The sequence below is a fragment of the Xenopus laevis genome, chromosome 4L (genome assembly GCF_017654675.1).
Source record: "Xenopus laevis strain J_2021 chromosome 4L, Xenopus_laevis_v10.1, whole genome shotgun sequence".
NCBI lineage: Eukaryota > Metazoa > Chordata > Amphibia > Anura > Pipidae > Xenopus > Xenopus laevis.
Genome location: NC_054377.1, coordinates 80,611,017 through 80,629,556, shown reverse-complemented (window position 1 = coordinate 80,629,556; position 18,540 = coordinate 80,611,017). Strand labels below are relative to the sequence as shown.

At 34.0% G+C, this 18,540-nt stretch overlaps 1 protein-coding gene across 7 annotated transcripts in view; it reads left to right on the top strand.

Annotated features, from left to right (window-relative positions):
* LOC108714237 (nuclear factor 1 A-type) overlaps positions 1-18,540 on the top strand; it is a 229,730-nt gene that overhangs the window by 162,625 nt on the left and 48,565 nt on the right. For 5 of the 7 annotated variants that reach the window (XM_041590407.1, XM_018258266.2, XM_041590404.1 and 2 more), the window contains one exon: positions 6,027-6,155. The exons of the other annotated variants lie outside the window; for them this stretch is intronic. In XM_041590407.1, coding sequence (XP_041446341.1) covers positions 6,027-6,155 — 129 coding nt within the window. The remainder of the gene's footprint in view (positions 1-6,026; positions 6,156-18,540) is intronic. 7 annotated transcript variants of the gene reach the window in all.

The window sequence follows — 18,540 nt, the reverse complement described above, 5'->3', positions numbered from 1 at the left end:
TCCAGCCTTTATACATTGCATTTTTGGCTAACTAACTATATTAGAAACATTTTTTATTTTTCACAGCCTATCTATTTACCCAGTTTTTATTTTTACACTGAACAATTCCTTTAAATCTCTTTTCATACCTTGACATTTTCAAGGCAAATATATTTTTAACTAAATGATGTTCTAATAGCAATATTGGTCTGCTACTTGCTAAAGCTATGTACATTGTCTGCTTACTGTCATGCCCGATTCTTCATTCATTACATCGGAATCCAGAAGGCTCTTTGACATACACTGTAGCTGGAGGAGAGAAAAGTATGCTAAATTTCTTCCTCTAATCTGATCAAATACATCCCATATAATATTGTGAGTTTTTTTAAGATAGAAGCTTTTGTAAGCACCGTTGAACTTTTTTTCTAATACGAAGACTTTGTTTGACTGTAAAACAAAGGAAATTTAAAAATTTGTAAAATCAGCATTATTGTTAGAATAAAGCAGAAACAGTTGGGTTCATCTCAATTACAAGAGATTAAGGAGCTTATTTATCAAGCTCTGAATATCCGAACCTCAAATAATTCGTAGTTTTCGGAGAAAAAAACAATCTTTTGAGAATTATTAAAGTCTGATGGTCTAAAAACTCAGAATCCGAAACCCCGGCATCTAAAAGCTCTCGAGGTCCTGTATAAGTCAATAGGGAAAGCCCCAAAAAACGTATTTTCCCTTATTAAATAATTCCTATTTACAGTTTAGATGTAATATGGTATTTTGTGTAGACATGTCCAACCAAATACTCCATATTATATATTACCCCAAGGAAACCCTAGTTTTTCACTAGATGCGCCATGTTTGTCTACCAAAAATCATAAATAATATCAAACTCACTTAAGAACCCCATGGGAAACCAAAATATATTTTCAGGAGATATGGAGAACTTACATAAAGTTAGCCAAAAACTTGGGCAAGCTCTAGCATTATTTTTTGTATCCTTTTATTGGTATTGTAAATAAAATTGGAATACTGGTGTACCCCCACCCTTTTGTCATTAAGATAAAAATAAAGCAATGTGGAGACAATGTGTTCATTAAAATGCATCTATTATGAAAACAAATTATGTATTTTTTTTGCATAAAGATGGATACACGTACCAATAGGTCAATCAATTCTATTCTTGTGTAGGAAGGACCGTTTTGAATCATGGACCCCGGAAGGGTTGGGCTTACTTTATTGTGAGCATCGTTTAGGATGTGTTTAAGTGGACATAGTGTGGTCAGATCAGTGTTATGTCCTATTATCTGTAAATGTTAACTTAGAGTTTCTATCTAGTCATCATGAATAAAAGTAATATTAAAGATTAAAGACAATTTCTGTTCATTATCTCCTTAGACAAAATAGAAACATACTTATATATATATATATATATATATATATATATATATATATAATATATATATATATATATATATATATATATACATATATATATATATATACATATATATATATATATACATATATATATATATATATATATATATATATATATATATATATATATATATATATATATATATATATATATATATAGTCAAATGTAGCAGATAGCGGCACTCACAGGATTTGCGACAAATTCCAGATCTTCGTCAGGAGGGAAAAACAAACAAACATTTTTCCCTCCTGACGAAGATCCCTGTGGGGGATCGAAACGTTGAGCTTCAATAAAGATTTTTTCAATCTGGAATTTGTCGCAAATCCTGTGAGTGCCGCTATCTGCTACATTTGACTTTATTATATATTGGCAGGCACCCAGGTTTTCAACATTGGAAACGGTGTGCACCTTGGGACAGTGAATATATATATATATATATATATAATACACAAAAGCAATGAATATCTTGTATTAAATTATATCCTTATAAACGGTGAGTTCTGATGTCATCAGTTATAAACAGTGAGTTCTGATGTCATTTCTGTCACATGACTCACTGAAATTTGTGTATTATAATAAATAAAGTACCCCCTCTTGTAAAATATAAGGATATTAGAAGTTACCTTGGAGTCCCATAACCTGTATAAAAACACTCGGCCTTCGGTCTTGTGTTTTTATATGGTCATGAAACTTCGGTAACTTGTAATATCCTTATATTTTACAATAGGGGGTACTTTATTCACTATATAATCTACCAAGATGCTGGCACACTCGAAAAATAAAGTTGTTTTTGCCTGGGTGCAGAATCAATAATTCATCCAAAAAAGAGCCACACTCTCAGGACTTAAAAGATTACAAATTGTTTTAATGAAGGTTGCAGACTAACGTTTGCGGCCCACCGTGACATTTCACTACCTTGGATGATGTGGACCAAATACTATGTTTAAGGTTTGTTTATTTTATTCTAATTATAGTAGGGGTGACTATGACTATCACACACAAGTTATTGCATGGCCAACCTCATTTTCTGCTTCATAATTTCGAAATTCGAATTTTCGAGGTTAGTTTTCAGTCAAAAACTTGAATTTTCAGGTTAAAAAAAAACAATATTTTTTTCTGGGTTTAAAAAACAACTCAAATTTTTCAGTGGTTTTTATTTATTTTTTTTAAACTTGCATTTTTCGAGATTTATTATATACTAAAGCTGGAAATAGCTCGATTCCAAAAATATTTCAGCTAAAACTAGCAAGGTCATGTAGAAGTCCATGACAGAGGTCCCATGAACCATTTAAAGATTTTAATAGCTTAGATAGATTTTTAAATGATGTTCAAGGTTTTTTTGGTGGGGTTCGCTCAATCAATTTGAGCGATTTAAGTTTTTTTCCTGCTGAAAACTCGATTGATTCGATGTTTTTGGGTTGTTCACCCCAAATTCACTGATTCAAGTTTTTTCCATTTAAGTTTTTTTCTAAAATTGGAAAATGTTCAAGTTGCGAGTTCATTCAAAGTATAAAGAAACGTCACAAGGCTCCAATCTTTGATAAATAACCCCCCCCCCAAGTGACAGGAGGAAAAAGATGTCTTACTCAAAGAGCTTACAATTTAAGTGGTGTAAAAAAGTAATTGCTTGCCATAAATGATAGAATGGTACTGTTTTAGTTTGTTCTAAAATGATACAGAATGCTAGATGTGACTTGTGTTTAAAGGATTTGTGCATAGTTAGAAGACAAAGGAGGTTCTAGCTTTTAGAAGAAGGTTTTGTGCATTTTTTCACCAAAGCGGTTTTAAATACCTTGGATATTACTGCTTTCATGGAGTTGCAATACTTTAACATTGTCATTGTATCTGTTTTTTGGAAGCAAATTATAGTACTAGTAAACTGTTATATTTGTTTAATCGCATTCTATTTAATTAACAAATTGAGGTATCCTGCCATATCACAAAAGAACTATAAGCTGAGTTATATAAATAAAAAGGACTCCGAAACAATGTTGCTAAATGTTTTTTGTATGAAATGCTCCAAATACCGGGCTATACATAATTTTTCCAAACCATTCAAAATTTCAATTAAAAAACATTATGAAGAGTTTTTTTTTCTCTCACATATTTGCTATGCTTTTAATATTTTAAGACTATTATCGTATTATTGTCATAACATGTATATAAGAGCAAATTGTACAGAGAAATATCTTATATAAATATACACTGGAGGTTTGCGAAGTGCAGGTCTGGCAGTGTGATGCCACTGCCAAAAACAATGTTGACTTCTGCAACTTGAAACAACTCTGACATGATCACGCTTGCATTTTTTACTTTCATGAATTGTGCATGCTCTGGAATGATTGGGAGTGCTATGTATCACATTAGCAATGTCATACTCTGATGTCAACTTAGTGTTTTGAGTGATAAAAAAGCAAGTGCAGAAATTGCTTAAGAATAGCTAAATCTTAAATAATAGTTGATGAAAGCACTGTTCTTCAACTATATATACTGTATATGAACACCATTCCCTGGGGGTGTACTTTAATTACATGTTCTTCATGTTTTATTGGCTTCCTATTAATTCAAACCAGGTGAAATGTTGTAGTTTGATGTCCAGTTAAGTACAATCAATATATTCCTACTCCCCAACTTTCTATATATATATGTATAAACTCTTCATCAATTCACAAAGGATTTGTTCAGTAAACATTTAGCCTTGGAGCCATTTTCAATTAGAAAAACATTAATTGTGACATCAGTGGTATTTTTATGCACCATGTCCCTGTTTTCAGATTTTTTTGTTTTGCATGTTCAAAGTTTAACTTATCTTACTAACCTCCTTTATAAGAGTTCCTTGTGGCACCAGACTGTTACAAAAACATGCAAATGCATCATGATTTCTGAATGGTACTAATTGCTTTACGCTGACTAACACTGTATGTCCTTTCTGCTCTCTGTTCTTAATAGCCAAAATAATTCTACTGAGAAATATGCGTTTCTGTTTATTGTCAGTTTTTATGATCTTATCACGCACACTTCTAAGTATAGAAGTTAAAACTATGGAGTCCTGAAGTAGGTTCCAAGTCCTACAACAGATTTCAGACAATGTATACAGTTATAAAAATAATTCAGCAAGTACTTCTTAATTATATTCAAAATTAAGCTTTATTAGGTAGGCCCAAACAAATCATTTCTCTGGAACAGCACTATAAGATGCAAAATATTACATTAAATAGCATAACGGTCAGGGCATTTTTTCATTTAGAACCAATGAAATACAGCATAATGTAGTGCTGTGGATTGAACTCTGTAAAAACATTTAACTTGGAAAGGCCTTGCCTAAGTTATGGTAAACAGCTATACGAGTCCCATCAAAAAAGTAGAATGGTTTCTATTAATAGACACAGATAATGTGGAGACCTTTTTCAGTCCCTGTTAGACTACTTATAACAGACACATGGTTGTATACATACACTCACATTTCACAGTATTCCATTAGTGGTATTGCCCTTTCCAATTAAAATATAAGATGTAGGGCAGACTGGTAAGGTTCTTGCAAGTTTAAACACCATAAGAAACGTTTTAACATATTTTAGAGTAGCACCAGACCTGTAATCAGATGACTGAATGCCAACGTAGACACCCCCAAAGTGGTATTCTGAAGGAACATCAAACTTGTCATTCTTTGTTGCTGTCATAGACCAGCATTGAAACTAAAAACACATTGTAGATGTGTAATGTCCCTTGTGTTCTGACTGCATTAATTAGATCTACGCCGGGCAACATACTTGTAAATGTTCCCTGACTTTAAAATTTAGTATATGAAATCTGCTTTGTACTTAAACAAGCATTTTTAGGTCAACTTATACTTGCAAAGAATACCTTTCCCCTTAAACTTAAAATATATATATATATATATATATATATATATATATATATATATATATATATATATATATATATATATATAGATAGATAGATAGATAGATAGATAGATAGATATAGATATGTAAACATATCCAAAATTGTCATATCTAGGATATAAAAATAAACACATAGATTGTTGTTTCTAAATCATCTTATCTTCATCAAAAACTGACAATAAGCGCATTTATTGCCAATATACTATCCTTAAATTATATTCTGTGCTGTGATACTCAACCTTTGACCACAAAAATAATATATTTATTTACAATGATATAGACAACGTTGAAGCATACATTGGCTTTTTCCCCAGCATAATATTAATATTTTAGAATAAAACAGGAAAAAAGCCCAAAATGCTCAAATTAATTATTAATTAGAGGTCCCATTCTGCAGTTTATAGTCATTATTTTAATATTTCAAATGGCAATTCCTTTATGGAAATATTTATGATAAAACCTATATTTTGTTTAATGAAACCAACAGCCAGAGGTACCCCCCTCCCATTGATTGTGTTGGGACCTTAAACTGGGACCTTTTCCTAGTTTTGTTAATCCTTTAACAAAAAAAACAAAACCTGTACATATAATTAGCAATAGGTTGAGTATCACTGAGTAACCTGCTTCTGCACCCACTTTCACAATGCATAGGCTGTGGTTCCATGACTTAGCATTATTAAATTGCACTTATCAATCATTCTTGCCAGGAATGCCATCGCCTACTACATTAAAGAAGTCAGAGAAGTCTGGTTTCAGCAGTCCCTCTCCTTCGCAGACCTCTTCCCTTGGAACAGCATTCACACAGCATCATCGACCTGTCATTACAGGACCCAGAGGTGAGGCCTTACCTAAGGAGTCCCTCTCCCTTATTCCCACATCAAGTAATTCGGATTCATGCTGTGTCACTTTTTTCAAAATATTTTCCTAATCCTAGATACTTATTTGAATTCTCAAAATATTTTTTAAGTGGCTTTTCAAGCGTACAGTAATTACATGTAAATACATGTAGTCCACCAAAAACTCAATTATTCTTATCACACAGTTATTTATGATGAAACTAGTTTAGGGTTGTTTCTGTAACTAAAAACTGTATATCCTTTGTCATCTATATTAAGAAAAAAATTGTTTCGATCATATTCCGTGCTGTCTAAATGTTGTCAGTTTTTCAAACAATCTACAATATAAACCTCATACAAACCTTTCCTCTTGCTTGCAAAGCATTGATGTTTGTTTAAAGGGCAAACTATCTTTTAAACATTATTTAGAAAATGTAGTGACACCACTTTGTAAGTGGCTAATATAAGAGGAAATATCAGACTAATGTATTCATTTAGAAATGAAGGTACATTTCTGTGTTTGGGCTATAGTTAAAATGTGTTGCCATATGATTAAAAAACATTATTAAATTAAATATTGTACCGTGTGTTAAACCAAAAACCAAATTGTAACCTATATTTATAATTTAAAATAAAAATTTTGGGAAAAAATGTATTTATATTCCAGTGGGCCTAAATTATTCAGTACCTAAATAAGAAGAAAAAAAGTGAGCTAAATGTACATTTTTATATATTTTTATATTAGATAACTTTTTTTGCATCACCTCCTGCTATTTCATCATTCCTAGTGAAGCTCAAGTTGGTGTCATTGTTTTGGTTGGTTTTAGCCCAATGGGAGAAAAGTTTCATATAAATATCCTATTTCCTCTTCATATAAAAAGAAAGCTAATGTTACTTGCATTTCCTGGGTACTCTTTGCCATACTCTTTTTCAAGGATACAAAATCATACCCCTTAGTGCTCATTTGCTGAGCGCTTGCACCCAGGGCATAGCCATTGTGTACAAAGTGAAGAGTTTAGTGCTTTGGTCCAAGTGGAATGCAGTACATAATGTCTGCCATAGACGATAGGCGATAAATGAAGGGCTCAATTTCTCCTTATGCTGGTTGGCATTGCCTAGTTTGGACTTCTGAATGTCCCTCAATCTAGGGGGGGCATCCAATGGGAAGTCCATATGTTAACTATCTTAATGTATTTTTAAAATCTAACATCAAATGTTATAATAATATATTATAATAATAATAATAACTTGCTTGAATGCTTCAGATACACTTCCCATTGACTAATACACTTCTAATAGAAGCTGGACAGTGTTCATTTGATACATTTTTTCATTTGACTTTTCTCTTTTTTCGGAGTTGAAAATGTTTAAAGATCTTTTTTATCGAATTGCAGAAAATCATGATTTATTTATTGATAAATCAGTCCTATAATATTAACATGTTCATAAAACAGTGGTTGTGTGCCCCTTTACATTATTAGGACTTGTGTTGTTCTGCCTTCATGATGTTCTGGACCCTTTTAATTCAGTACCTTAACTTACATCTTAAAGGGATACTGTCATGAGAAAACATGTTTTTTTCAAAACGCATCAGTTATTAGTGCTTGCTCCAGCAGAATTCTGCACAGAAATTTGTTTCTCAAAAGATCAAATAGCTTTTTTTATATTTAATTTTGAAATCTGACCTGGGGCTAGACATATTGTCAGTTTCCCAGGTGTCCCCAGTCATGTGACTTGTGCTCTGATAAACTTCAGTCACTCTTTACTGCTGTACTGCAAGTTGGAGTGATATCACTCCCTCCCTTACCCCCACAGCAGCCTAACAACAGAACAATGGGAAGGTAACAAGATAGCAGCTCACTAACACAAGATAACATATGCCTTGTAGATCTAAAAACAACACTCAATAGTAGAAATCCAGGTCCCACTGTGACACATTCAGTTACATTGAGTAGAAGAAACAACTGCCTGCCAGAAAGTAGTTCCATCCTAAAGTGCTGGCTCTTTCTGAAAGCACATGACCATGCAAAATGACCTGAGATGGCTGCCTACACACCAATATTACAACTTACACAAAACACTTGCTGGTTCAGGAATTACATTTTATATTGTAGAGTGAATTATTTGCAGTGTAAACAGTGTGATTTAGAAATAAAATGTAAACCATGAAAATCATGACATAATCCCTTTAACTATTGAGGATTTGTTTCTCGCTGGATTCCACAGAAATAAAACAGCATGGCAAAAACTCAAAAGTGTGTTTTTTCCTTTAAACATTTACCTTTTAATTTGCAGGTAGTTTTGGATTATGCTTTATTCACATTTTAAAATCAAATATACTAAACTGCAATGCATATAAATGCAATGCAATAAATCTTCTTTATCTTCTAGTTCAATATGATTTTGTATTCTTGTTTGATTTGCTTAATAATTGTATGACAGTTCTTTGAGTTACTTGAAAATACATTCCTACTGTTACTGAAAACTTCTGCTGCTGTGTGTGTGTTAAAGGGGTTAAGCTGCCTGCATCTCATAATCATTTCTTTGTCTTTAACAACTCTCTCTGGACCAGTGGCGCCTCTTGTCTTTATCTCTATGGTTAGTGGGATGATCTATCTGACAGCTTCTCAGATAAAGCTGTGTATGTTCTTAACAACACTTCTTATTGTGCTCACTTTTCTTGGTAAAGGGTGTACGAGAATTCCCTCGTGTTTAAAGTAGCAGTTTCCCTAACACCAATTTAGCTTTATTATAACTTACAGTAACTGGATACTTTTATTTTTTCAGTCTGTGCCTGTAAAATGTGTGCAAAAGAATGGTATGTTACGTTGTATAATGTTGTGCTCTAAATAAAATGATGGCTCTTTTCTAATGTTCAGCAACAAGATTCAAACCCAAAATGTAGTAACTGCAATGATTTAAATGTATATGAGAGTGAATTTTCTTTGTTTCTTGTTTCCTGGGAATAATTTAAATTTTTGAATAATGACATACAGTAAGTATATTAATCATGAGGGGGCACATTTATCAAGGGTCGAATATTGAGGGTTAATAAACCCTCGAATTCGGCCCTCGAATTTAAATCCTTCAAATTCGAATAGCGAATTCGAAGGATTTAGCGCAAATCCTTCGATCGATCAATCGAAGTAAAAATCGTTTGATCGTTCGAACGATTTTTCTTCGATTAAAAAAAGGTTAGAAAAGTGATGGGGAAGGTCCCCATAGGCTAACACTGTACCTCGGTAGGTTAAACAGTATGTATACAAAGTTTTTTTTAAAGAGACAGTACTTCGACTATCGAATGGTCGAATAGTCGAACGATTTTTAGTTCGACTCGTTTGAATCGAAGTCAAAGGTCGTAGTAGCCTATTCGATGGTCGAAGTATCCAAAAAAATTCTTTGAAATTCGATGTTTTTTTCATTCGAATCCTTCACTCGAGCTTAGTAAATGTGCCCCGAGGTGTAGCATTCTTAAAAAAAAGAGAACAGTCCTTTGACAAATTGCCCTATCCACCTGCTTTACCCATACTTTGTGATCAAATAATCAGATAATATTATTCAAGGTAAATCAAGGTTATTAAAAAAAAAGTGTCATGAATAACCATCTTCTCACTTTTGCAAGCTTAGAAATGTGTTAGGTCCTAATGACAATATGTGATTAGAAACTGGCATCCGTGCAAGGTCATGGAAACAACGTTACAGTCAAATATTTTTTTAATGTCTTAGGTGAATGAAGGTACACCTCTATGAAATATATTAAAAGATCCAAACGGTAAATGCACAAACGGAAAAAGTCGTAGAAAAGTTGCGAAAATTGCAACTTTATTGACTTGTCACACAATAACTGCAACTATTTCATATTGTCACACAAATGATATAAAAGATGATATAAGTGCATCCATCTTACTCTCTGTGAATAACAAATATGCACTACAACTCAAACATTAAAAACAAAAATGGTAGTACTGTACTTAAAATGTGTGGGGAACTAGTTCAGGAAAGTATCAGTGGCTGCAGAGTTAGAAGCATTATGGTGAGCTGTTAAAACAGTGTTGACTTGTATGGACAAAGAAATGTAAGAGCTTGCAATGTAAAAAAAGGCTGATGGAGACAATGAGGCATAGCATGAAGGAATTTCTTCAGCAATATTCACTTTTCATGTTGGGCTTTGGTTTACCAGCACTGCCACTATCTATATCAACTGGTATTATGATCATTTTTCTGATTTACACAATCATTTTTATTGGGTACTATTTTCCATTGTAGTACATGTAGTTCTTGCAGAGAATACAACCGGAAACTAGCATTTTGCTGCATTTCCATTTGTCCAGAGGCCTCTGGAGGATGTTTTCCCTCCAAGACATATGTTTTTAGCTGCAAAGCTATTTAAACTTATAAGAGCTAATAAAACCCATGCTGCTTATATACACACCTCTAATATATCCTATCTACAAGTGTCTAGTTGGAAGCAGTGCATTTGAGGTGTTATAGAATGCCTCCAGTTCCTCATATCATTTCCTTGGCCCACGCTTCAAGATTTCAACCCTTCTGCTTTCACAAGTTTGCCTTTGTTGGCTAACTCTGAAATGAGGTCTTTATAAAAGAATAATTAAACTTTACTTACAAGTTTTCATTCTAAGCCAGGAAAGGGATCATTAGGCTTTCTAGTTTTCATCAATTTTGAGAATGTCACCTTGATAACAACTCAGTAAAGCACATGGTATTTTCCAAATGTATATATATTTAGCAAACCTGATAAAAAAAACAAAAAAACAAGCACAGCCTTCAGGTTTTCACTTTTTGACAGAGCGTGTTCAAGATATTGATTGCAACAAATAATATCTGTTCAGTGTGGTATACTTCTGTGTATTTTACAGTTAGGGATGTACAAAAGCTGGGGCAGAAATGCCATTTTCTGGCCCAATGCCATGTAAGACAGGGTGAATTTTCTATGCGCCCGATCAGAAGCAAAAAAAAGACGTTTTTCTTCATTTATAAATCCAGATTGGGTAAAACAACAAAGTTTGAAGAGTTTTTTTCCTGCACAAAACTCCAAAAGGCACAATCAATCTTAAATTGCCCCCTTTTTTGAATTATTTAGCTTTTTGTTCAGCATCTCTCCACTTAGTAATTTCAGAAACTGTCTGGTAGCTAGGGTTTAATTAAGTCTAGCAACCAGGTAGTGATTAGGCCAAATGGTGTCAGTTAATACTATATACTTGGGGTGGCATTGCTAAGCATGAGGCACAAGCAAATGACATGGTATTATCTCACTTGATGCTTTTTTAGATGATGTTATGTCTGGAAGAACAGTAGGGCAAATTGAGCTACAGCTTCAGACCCCTATGCAGAAACAGGCCTGTCATCTTACCTGAACCCGACACTAGAGCAATTGACTGGACATGACACTCAGGGGCAGATTTATCAAAGGTCGAGGGGAATTTTCGAATTCTAAAAATTCGTGTTTCAAGCTATTTTTTGTGTACTTCGACTAGGGAATAGTCCAAATTCGATTCGAATATGCAAAAAATTCGAAATTTATCATGTACTGTCTCTTTAAAACTTCGACTTCGACCATTCGCCATCTAAAACCTGCTGAATTGCTGTTTTAGCCTATGGGGGACCTCCTAGAACCTATTTGGAGTCAATTGGTGGACTCTGAAAAATAATTGAATGCGCTATTCCTTAGATTCGAACGATTCGAATTCGGCTGAATACGTATCTATTCGATCGAAAACTGACCTATTCGACCCAAAAAAACCTTCGACTTAATTTTGGTTGGTCTTTCTGAATTTGAATTTCAACGTTTTTTCAATTTGAAATTCGACCCTTGATAAATATGCCCCAAGTCTTAAATCTGTACCTGTTTTTTCACTTTACAGCTTGCCCCCCCCCCCCCTTTGTAAATGAGAGGTGGCGTATTTTTCCCTGGGTCAGTAGAAAATGTCCTTGTCCTAAACAAAACAGGACATATCTATTTTATTCAAATAATTTAGAGAAACCAGATTGTGTTTGGCTACAATTGGTGTTTTAACCCTTTACAGAACATGGTGCAGCCTGTATGTCTAAACTTCTGAGTCTATTTGTCTACACAGTCTCACTCAGAGTGAATGGAGTGCTCGGCTCCTATGTCTCTGGATGCCTGCATAGTGCTTTGAAAGTGCCTAGCAATCTCTGCTTGTGATTCAGAACTTGAACGGCAGATCTGCAGGCAAATCTCCTGTCAGTTCTCTAAAACTCTGATCTCTATCAGAGTTCATCATTGTCTAACAGATTAAATATTAAATCCTGTCTGTGTAAATATCCAGTGCTTATTCCCTAGTTTTCTACTTTTTAAAAGCATATTTTCCTAATTCTGTATATGAATAAGTTCATTTTCTCTCAAAGACGATTCAACTCTTCGTTTATGAGGTTGAACAAATGTAGTTATCAAATTACAAATATACTGCATATGATCCACATATGATGTCCCTTAAAGTATACATACAGAATCTGCCACTTGAACTAAACTAAAATCCATATATTCCACCTACAGGCTTCTTTGAAATACTCAAATATTTGTGCTTTCTTTGACTTTTGCCGGCCATGCACTTAGGGGGTTATTTCCGGGTGAAAAACTCGCATACTCGAATTGATCGACTTTTTGGCCAAGAAAACTCAAATTGCTCCAATTTTTAGTTTTTGAGCGAAACCCACTTGAAAAAACCCAAACATCACGAAGTCTACAAACATCTTCAAATGGTTGAAGGGACCTTTGCCACTGACTTCTACATGACCTTGACAGGCTTTAGCTGGAATATTTTCGGATTCAAATTATTTCCAGGTTTGGGATATAATAAATCTCGAAACATTTGAGTTTTTCTTTTTAAAAAAAACCCTGAAAAATTAGGGTTGTTTTAAGTAACCTGAAAATTCAAGTTGTGACTGAAAAATACCCTTGAAAACTTGAATTATTCAAGTAAAAATCAACTTGACCTTTAATAGATAACCACCTTAAAGGGATACTGTCGTGGAAAAACATGTTTTTTACAAAATGTATCAGTTAATAGTGCTACTACAGCAGAATCCTGCATTGAAATCCGTTTTTCAAAACAGGAAATGGATTTTTTTATATCTAATTTTAAAATATGCTATGGGGCTAGACATTTTGACATTTCCCAGCTGCCCTCAGGTCATGTGACTTGTGCTCTGATATACTTCAGTCACACTTTACTGCTGCACTGCAAGTTGGAGTGATGTCATTACCCCTCCCTCCTACAAGCTGCTGTAATGTAAATAGAGCCTTGTCTGCTGAGCCTGTCAATTGAACAATAGGCAGGTATCAAGATAAGCTCCCACTGCCACCACTTCAGAAGGACTGAAATAAGATAGTCCTGTGATCACTGCCCCCACTTACGTTTCAAAAATATATATATATATATATATATATATATATATATATATATATATACAATATCAAAACAGGGGGGTTGTGGGAGCACTCTAAAGGCTTTAAAGTATATATATATAAGTATAATAAATGCTATTGCATATGTACCCAAATAGGGGTTATTTTGTTACAAAGTTATGATCATAAAATTGATAAGCCACCATACCACGTCAAGGTAAACCCCTAATGGCGGTCCCTAACTTATTTTATTTTATATGTGCATTCTAGCATTACCTGTAATCAATGTCCATTGAACGCTGTTTTTTTCACTGAGGGCTAAATCCTCCCCAGCCAGCAATCAGGCTTTTAAAGGATATATAAATATATATATATATATATATATATATATATATATATATATATATATATATATATATATATATATATATATATATATATATATATACACACACACACACACACACACAATTCAAATATTTTATATAGATGGTTTATTATATTTGTTTACACAAAAATGAATGGCAGAAACACAGGAGTACACTCCCAGGACTGATGACAGGGAATAGAAAAAAAGGATAAAATAAGGAGGACATACTTGAAAACCAGGAAAACTTAGGAGGAAGTCTAGGAAGGGTTAAAATAGGTCAGGGGAAAGGAGGCAGTAAGTAGTTAATGAAAAAAGAAGTATTGCAGGCAGGAAAGGAGCAAGGTCTGTGTGAGGTGTTTAGCAGAGGGATCTCACAGCTCCTTTACCTCATCTAGTAACCAGTAAAACTAACTAGGAAGGCAGCAAGGAGAGAAAGGAATGCAAAGATCAAACTTACAGAACAGCAGGAGCTTTGATAGTGTCTGTGGGAGGAGGGGCTGCTAGTGCAGCTGTAGAGCAGAACTAGGAAAGTGAAAGTAATTGCTTCCCTGCAAACCATGTGACCGCTCTCCTTCAAACATCACACGCATGGGCAGAGAGGGGAGGGGGAGTGTACAGCTAGATATGTCGTAGTGCGACTTGGCTTTTCATTACAGAGTGGCTGCCTCCAAGCACACAGGTAATGCTGTGCCTGCTGTTAGAGCAGCACAGGATGAATGTGTAAAGAGCAGAAATGGAAGCCCCCATGACAAAATACAAACTAAAATAACTTGTGCATGGATTTGTGGATTAACATTTTATTTGCCAGACAGTGTTTATGGATGTGTGTTTTTTATAAAAATGCAAAAAAAAAAAAAAGTTTAAAATGACGACAGATTCCCTTTAAAGATCCACACACCAAACAAGAGGATCTTTCCCCAATGGGGGCTGATCACAGCAATGGTAAATGCAGGTCGTCAGGGTGAGGACTGCATCAGGGAGCCGATGTGGTCTACAACACAACGGAATTTTTAATCTTTTTCGATCAATATGACCAGATATCGGTCAGGCAGGCATGGCAGCTCTCCCATGTACAGGCAAATAGGCTGCTGACTTGGTCAGGGGGACTAAATTGCCAGCTTTTATTGGTTTGTGTATGGCCACCTTAATTGATTTGGACAGTCTTTGAAATATTTTCATGTTCTGAATTTAGACATGGGCAACCCTCCAACTCCTCATAGGTCTAGTACTTTATGCCTAGTCCTTGTGCACATTTACACAACACATACCTAACAAAAAATTCAGAATTTTTTTTTCTGCTACCTTATGCATTTATATGATTATAAAGTGTTTGTAGTTGAACATTTCCTGGCATTAGATGTGAAAAAAACATGTTTTATTAACCAATGTTTCAGCTGTATCTTTCACAGTTAAGCAAATAGTTAAACAGCAGTTCTTATAAAATGTAATGTTTTGGAGTGGTAAAAAAAGACCTTTATTGATATTATAGCCCCCACAACAAGCCAATAAAGTGAAAGTAAAAACGTAGAGGCAAATTTCTAGATTATAACAATAAAAACATCGTATAAAATGTAGACCATATACACATGTTTATTTAGCTTTGTAATTTGTTTTTATCACAGTGAATTAATCACAGAGACTCAGGCCATTGGTAGTCACCAAACCAAATAAGTTAATCAAAACCCCCATGGCTCCATATTTATAAATGAGACTTTGTGACCAATGGCAAATAAATGACTCATAACAATGGAGTGGTTTTAAAAACACTGTCCAATATATATATATATATATATATATATATATATATATATATATATATATATATATATATATGACTCATCATCTGTGAATGCTTCTGTCTCTTCAGAAATTATATATACCTAGCAATTTTAAAAATCTAAAAGGCATACACAGCAAGTATACATAATGAAGTCTCCGTGCCAGTATATGTAAACCTTTTGACAGAGAACTTGGGATAAATAATAACCTAGTATTTTCTAAATTAATTGCCTTAGTACTATCCTGTTAATTATTATTGCACAACTGTCTGGAAAAGCAGGCGATCTATTAAAACTACAATTAAACAAAAGTCAGAAACCATGTAATTAGAACATTGTCTTTGCTTTATTGAGGAGAGTTTTGCTATAACCTAGAAAACATAAAGAAAGATTGCTCTTCCCATTTATCTGTTGATAGAGAGAGAGGGTTAGTACTATTTAAAATTAACTGTATAAGTTCATGCTGAGAATGGCTTATAAAGGGCAGTGATTAGCCAGCTTCCCTTTGCAGAATACATCAATAATTACTAGACTAACGCTTTAACTAAAAGTTGTATTACAATAATAATTTGCAGGCATATAGATGTGAGAGACATCATGCTGAGTTAATTTGGCTTAACTGCTACAAACACTTAAAAAGGCTGTGCGGCTGAATTGTGTTACTGTGTTTCTATGATAAAGATTAGTCTGCAAAATAATATGGGGGAATTCACAAAAGTGGAGAGAGACCATTTTTGGAGTAAAAGTGGTGATAAAAAAATACTTTCTCCATATTCACAAACAGAAATCCCCCTAAATTTCGACTCGACCGCCGCTTTTAATTTTTTAGCGAAAGAAAGACAGTTTACAGACACTTTTGTGCATTTGTCTTTCAAACGACATAAAAATGGCACAAAAACTAAATTTTAAATGACATTTTAAAAATGGAGTAAAGCTCAGCATAGGACACTTGAGAAAGGACCCGAAAGGCCCAAAACATGTTGTGTGAATTGTAGTCCACAGATAAAATGTATTACAGCAGTTTTGCTTGCAGTGCTCTCCTTAGTCATTGGATTTGATAAAGCTCAGTATAACTCTTCCCCATGTATCATATCAATTCTAAAATAAACTGCTCTGCTTTGGTTCTCCCAATCTTTATTTCACCCCTTTTGGAGGTGCCCCATTGGGGAATTATTATATCAATAGGGATTAGCATTTTATAGATAGCATTATATAGATAGGGCCTCATTGTTAATGAGGCCCTATAGATAGGGCCTCATTAACAAAACAAAAAAAGTGTATTTTATATGTAAAAGTTTTGAAGTCAAGCTTGCACAGTTTTACTTGTTTTGGCCTAATGATCGAGTCAGTATTAGCCATTTGAGTGAATGTATTATCTAAAGGAAAAGTAAAGTCTCCCAGCCATTTTTTTAGTTTTAGCAGCAATTAGACACTTGAATTAGATGGCTGACTGGCAGGTTTAGTAGGAGCTAAAGACAAATTCAGAAAAAATTGGTTAAATTATCGTGTGAAAGACAAAATCTGAAAACTGTCTGATTAAAAGCCAAATTCACAAAAGAGGAGATAGAGGTTTGTGAATTTGGTGGCAATTTTTATTAAACATTTTTATCTCCACTTTTATTTTATCTCAATATCACCACTTTTGTGAATTCCCCCCAAAGTGTATTTGCATAACCTGCTAAAATTTTTAGTCTTTTGTATGCAAAAAATATATACTAAACCAGTATCACTCTAAAAGTGTAATAGCTCAGTACTAAATTTACCACGTGCAAGGCACTGAGGGGCCAATTTATGAAACCTTGATTTTTTTCTGGTAGAGTTTTTTAGGGGGATAACTCAAACTTTTCGTGTTTCTAGACCCAATAAAGGGTCAGATCCAATTCAGTAAGAAAAATTTTTATCACGTAAAAATTGGATGAGATTCGGTTTGAGATGCAATTCAATTCAGAAAACTTATTTCATGGTTTATCATGTGAAAACGTTATTGAAGTCTGTGGGTAAAAACTGTATTTGGAGAAAAGTTTTTTCTCCTCAAAATTAATCTCATCCATGAGTTTTCACGTGATAGACCATGAGATAAATTTTTCTCACTGAATTTAATCTGGCCCAAAGTCGGGGTTTTCATCTGATTTCTGAGTTTTCACAATGGCAATACAATAAAATCGAGTTTTCAGAGCGCCAATCGTATGATATGAATTGATGCTCGATTTTGTTGCAGGATATTATCTTGACTTTTCACTACTTTTTCAGGAAAAAATATTGATAAATGAGTTCAGGTTGTGAAAGTGAGTTTGGTCAACTTTGTTTTAAGCAAAGAAATTAGTCCAGCACCCAAAGTTTAGGATAAAACAGCCTTTATTGGACCAAGGGCATTACAGCAACGTTTCAGACCAAATGGTCTTTTATCAAGCAGCTTGATAAAAGACCATTTGGTCTGAAACGTTGCTGTAATGCCCTTGGTCCAATAAAGGCCGTTTTATCCTAAACTTTGGGTGCTGGACTAATTTCTTTGCCAGTATTGTGAGTGGAAAGTGGCCATTGGAGGACGTGCACCCAGCCAAAGAAGGGAGTTGAAGTTGTGCTGACTACTAATCTGCCAACTTTGTTTTAAGAAAATAATTAGAAAAATTTGAGTTTTATTTAATAGGCCCCTAAACTTCTTAAATTTATTGCCTGAGTATAATGTTAATGCTGATGAACTACATTGTATTAAAAGTCTTACCCCCATATGTAATAAAATGCACTAAGTTTGCCCAGGAGCAGTAACCCATATCAATCAATGAGATGTTTGCCTTTAAACAGGTGACCGTTAAAGGTTACCTGCTGATTGGTTGCTATGGATTACTGCTC